This window comes from Anopheles ziemanni, chromosome 2 (assembly GCF_943734765.1).
Source record: "Anopheles ziemanni chromosome 2, idAnoZiCoDA_A2_x.2, whole genome shotgun sequence".
NCBI lineage: Eukaryota > Metazoa > Arthropoda > Insecta > Diptera > Culicidae > Anopheles > Anopheles ziemanni.
The window spans coordinates 61,596,492-61,601,630 of record NC_080705.1 but is presented as its reverse complement, the minus strand read 5'-3'; the positions used below and the strand labels follow the sequence as shown (position 1 = coordinate 61,601,630).

The following is a 5,139-nucleotide window of genomic DNA, read 5'->3' as shown; positions in this document are numbered from 1 at the left end:
TATTTTAGATTTGTTTTTGAGTAGACAGCCCTTTTACTCATTTGAAACGGTGATCAGTAAAAGCCATGATTACTTATTAGCTCGTCTCGTAAATCTGTGAAAAAGGTTTGCTCTTATCAACCGTCATATATCGGAATGATATGGCTCGATGGTGAATATCACTTTCTTGTACAAATTGTTTAAATCAACGGTGGTTGAGCACTTTTCCTTCTATTAAATTCACAGGTCGTGGAACCACATTCACAAAGAAAGAAAAATTCTATTCAAACGAAAGCCAATACTAAAGGATCAAAACCATCCGTATTGTTTCGAAGGGGTCGCGGGCCGCATTCATCGTTCTTGCGGGGCACAGGATCTCTGCTATAGTGTACGGGAAGCAAAACGATATTTATTAGTTCATGCATTTTATCCGACATGTGATGGAGTATTGATTGTGTCACGTAAGACAAGACAAATTATAACATGAGTAATTCTTAAAATATTAAAACTAAGCATTAGCAATTTTGGCATAGTTTCAAAGAATCCATACAGCAGATAGTTTTGAAGGTTTAATTTATTCCGCTTTCCTGTAACTGTTGTGAATTTAGAATATTTCCTCAAACAAAGAAATTACGATAAATTTACTGTTTCCATCATCAGCGATCGCAACAGCTTGACGTTTCCGAGCACAATCCTCAGCACGCCTAATTCATCATGTGGCGCGCAAAAGTCGTAGATGATTGCGTCGACAACCACCGATTCCTGCTGCTCCGTGGCGTTCAGCAGTTCATGCCTCAAACTTACCGACGCATACCCAATATCCTCGCCGGACCTATTGTTGCCCTCGTTGACAACTACGAATCTCACGGCATCGTGACCTTGTCCAGAGTTCAGCAACGTTTTCAGTTGCTCTCGTCGTTTGCCGTGCACCTGTCCATCCAATTCGATCGTTACGGAAAAATTAAACTCGTGATACAGCTGCTGTTGAAGCATCCCTTCCAGCATCGTTTGCAGTTTCGCCGACGGAACCGTTTCAAGTCGATGGCCGTGCAGATCGAGAAAGGCAAACTCAACATAGTACTGCGTGACCTTTGCTGCCAGAAGTCGCTCCAGGACCGTCGCATGCCATCGCAACGAACGAATCTCTATCGTAATCATGTCATCCGGGGGCGAATTTGGTACACGCGTCGACGATGGTGTAAATAGATCGATCGGCGTCGGGTTCGCTACGATGTTGTGCCATATAGTTGGAAGATTGTGGATGTTGAAGAAGCGAGCGTAGTTTTCCTGCACGAAATTTGCCTCATCTGTGGATTAGCAAACGAAATGATCTACCTGTTGGCAAGAAAAAAGAAACCAAAGCCTCTACCTTTCGTTGGCGATTCGTCCGTGGCGGATGACTCCACGAATGATATTTTTCGTTTATCTGAGGTCGTCGAGCTGACCGAGCTGCGATCGGCATTTCTACTTCGAACTTCTTGCTGCATGTCACGAAATCGGTTATCCGCGCGAAACGTTTTCTGAAATAATAATCGATTTGGTTAATTGATATGTGTGTATTGATGATGTTTATAAAATGTGATTGATTGACTTGTACAAACATTCAATATTGTATTGAGTTGCAAAGGAAAATCTATTATTTTTTTCCCACTTTGCATCGATATGCTATTTTTCCGGTTTTAACGTACGAACAGTGGTTCTGCTTTCGTTGGGGAGCTTTTACAAAAGATGGCGCCACAATCGTTTCGCTTCACTTGGGGATACTTACGTCGAGCGCGGCAGGGTAACTGTTCGCCGTGAGCAGCTCCAGTTTGCTTGGTTTAGCTGGCTCGTCAGTGCGATTGTTCATGATGTGTGACAATTTCGGAATCATCCGGCTTACATTGCCAGCCTGCTGGAACACAAGATGAGCCGCTTCGGCCATTTCATGCTCGTGCCGTTCACGACTAACCCTCGCGGACAACCCTCGTGACCGTCTTGGCGGTGGGTCAACCTCTTCATACGCGACTTCCCCCTCTGTAGACTCTCGTTGTGGCGGTGGTTCTTGTACCATCATGAGCTGTTTTCTTAAGATGTTGCCGTCGTCAATTGGGCTAGTGACGAAGCTGTCGGCAACGGTTTGTACCGAAGCGTCCGCCACAGTCGAGGGTTTCTGCTGGTAATATAATAAAACAAAAAAAAAACATTGGAAAGGAACAACAGAACGTTAGCATCGATATACGGTGAAGTAGTAAGAAGTAATGATTTGTCGCTCGAAGTTGGCTTTCGGTATGGTAAAGGAAAAACCAAAAAACAAACGAACGAACAAACAAAACACGCAAGCACAACACACCCTGCAGCGAGAGTGGCCCATCGAAAGAGACAAAATGATTCTATTATCACACTTTTGCATCAGCACAGTACTAACTAAAACACTACTGGTCGTACGGTCGATGTTAGGGTTTTTTTTTTAATTTGTTGGCTTTCGGATAGTAGTAAGAAAGGTTTGGTAACGTTAAGAAGCCGCCTGCTGTTGAACCGTGAGCGCGTTTTGGGAACGGAAAGTTGTTTGAAAGTATTCCTCTGAGGGTGAAAGGGGTGTTGCTGGTGTTAGTAACCCCGGGTGCGCCTAACCTACCGGAGACAATGGCCGAATTTCTTTGATAGGAGACGCTGAAAGGGAAGAAAAGAAGCATATTAGCAATCGATAAATCACATAATCAACACCAAACCTACCTTCCAGACTCTTCAGGCTCAGCTCCAGCTGAGACCGCTCCTCGGCGAGCATTTCGTTTTCCGTGCGCAACCCTTCCAGCATCACCGACAGCGTGTCGTTGTCCTGCTGGAGAGTTTTCAATTTTTCCAACAGCTCCCGCTGCGATTCCTTAGTGACCAGCTCTTCCTCGCGCAAGGAATCGATCTGCTTCAGTAGCTCCTCGTTATGCCGTCGCAGCTCGTCCAGTTGGTACTTGAGCAGCTTGTTTTCGTCAACGATTTTGGTAAAGTTTTCCTGCTGCCGCTTCAGAAAGTCTCGTTCAATCTGTAAGAGATTAAGGTAGTAATTTTAGTGGTATTTGATGCTTGTATGTGCTTTTTCACACACGAATCCCTGCTTCTCACCTCTACTTCAGACATATTCTCCTTCAGCTTCTCTATACTCTTCTTTAAGCGTTCACATTCCTCAAACAGTTCAACATTCTTGTCTTTCTCTTTTCTTATCTGTGCCTCGAGGTCACCTGAAAAAAGGGATAACACATTTTAGATTCTCTAAAGAATTAATATCAGAGTGAAGAGAAATAGTAAACTAAACATAGGATCTCTTTGAAAAACTATAAACAATTCAAACCACTCTAGATAAATAGATACAACGCGGAAATATGCACATCAAAACAACGAAATGGAATCAAGCTAATAACAGAGAAAAGCAGTAGAGCAAGGATTTCGGTTCTAGCTTACAATAAAAAAAACACACCCAAGATAGTTCATGACAGATTATTGGAACAACAGCATAACGGAAACCCTGGCAACTCTTTCTCTTATCAACATGTTATCGTCATTCGCAATCGATTGAGCTCGAAGGGCTTTCCGTGAAGTCCACATAGTTGAACACTTAAATCCCAGCCTGCTTTACTATCCCCCCCACATACACCAAAACACTCAAACAAATACACTTTGACTCAGTTTTCACTTCCGCCTACCTTGTTTGCGGATCTCATGCTCCATCGAGCGCTTCTGCTCGTCGACCTGTCGCTGCAGCTCCTTGGCCAGGTCGTCCACCTGTCGGTTGAGGTTGACTATTTCCAGGTTTTCGGCCGCGTTGCGCTTCATGATTTCGTACGAAAGTTTCTCCTCGAGCTGGCGTGCAAGCAGGGCACTCTTTTCTTTCTCGTTTTGCAACTCCTACGACGGAGGCCACGAAGGCGCATGGAAAAGGTAAGAAGAAAAGTGTTATAAGAAGCAGCTCCCGGAAGAAACGACATGCCATTCCAGCTCATATCACGGAGGTTCGCACGTGTGGCAAGAAAATCAATACTACAGACTAACCTTGTGAAGGTATTTGATGTTGAGTTTCATTTTCACGAGGTCGGTTTCGCGTGTCAGATGCTCCGTGCGGTGCCGCTCGCAGTCGGGACAGTGTTCCCGCACCGTCCGGGACGTCCTTGAAGCTTTCCTCGGTTCCTTGGAGTGTTTCGTGCGGCTTGCTCCACCGCCAGCCGCCGAATCCTGCTCGCGATTATCATCGCTTCCATCCGCACCGCCGCACGATACCACGTCTCGATCCTCGTCCACCTCATCGTCTTCGTCACCGACCGCTCCCAGTTGTTCTTCCTCCTCCCCCTCGTCATCATCGTCGTCCCCTTCATCGTCTGCCCCGTACGATTTTCGGTGGCCAGCGCGATTGCCGCCCTCGTGCGTATCTTCCTCTTCGTCCTCGGTGCGATCGGTACTCTCGTGGTTCTTTCCAACACGACGCCGTAATCGTCGTACCCGCCCGCTGCCCTCGTCCTCATCGTAGCCATCGTTCGAAGGCGAGGAAGACTTACACTCCAGCCTTGGGTCACGTTCCTTCTCTCGGTGGGCACTTTTTGCCCGGCGATAGCTGCTCGTCGACGTTCCGGGTCCATGCCGAGCGGTTCCATTGCCGGTCGATCGACTGGCACTGCCCACCCGTCCGCCCTCGAACGTTGTGGCACGCCGAAGCGCTTCCAGCTTTTCGTGTAAATCCCTACGTTGAACTTCCAGGTCGTGAAGTTTGCTGAAGAATGTAAAAGACATGGACGCGTTAATAACTCCAGGAAAGCCCACATCCCTCGCAATCTATTCGCTCAGAACTCACTTGTAATGTTCACTCGACGATAAATCGAGCCGCGACTTGGACCGGACGGTGGATTCGCTCGACAGTCGCATTAACCGTGTCTTCAGGCGCTTGATCTGATCCTCCTGCTCCAGAAAGCGCTTCTTCATGCTGTAGTTCTCGTCGCACAGGCTGATGTACTTGTCCTCGAGCTCGCGGCGCGTCAGCTTCGACACCAGCAGCCGATGGTTGATCAGATGCCGCTGGCACAGATCGATCGGCGGTCGATAGTGCTCCGAGTACGGCGAGGCACTGACGGGACGGGGCGCTTTCTTGCTTCCCCCACCGACCATGGTGTCCTTTTCACGGCCCGAATCCTTACCCAT

The 5,139-nt window shown here is 47.3% G+C and overlaps 1 protein-coding gene across 1 annotated transcript; it reads right to left on the bottom strand.

Moving 5' to 3' along the window:
* Positions 1–609: 609 nt before the first annotated feature.
* LOC131294010 (rootletin-like) lies at positions 610–5,139 on the bottom strand. The gene is made up of 9 exons (XM_058322058.1): positions 4,796–5,139; positions 4,003–4,714; positions 3,657–3,858; positions 3,079–3,194; positions 2,695–2,998; positions 2,597–2,631; positions 1,748–2,134; positions 1,349–1,499; positions 610–1,286 (listed from the first exon to the last, which is right to left on the bottom strand). The coding sequence occupies exons 1-9, from the start codon at positions 5,137–5,139 to the stop codon at positions 610–612; spliced, it is 2,928 nt and encodes a 975-aa protein (XP_058178041.1).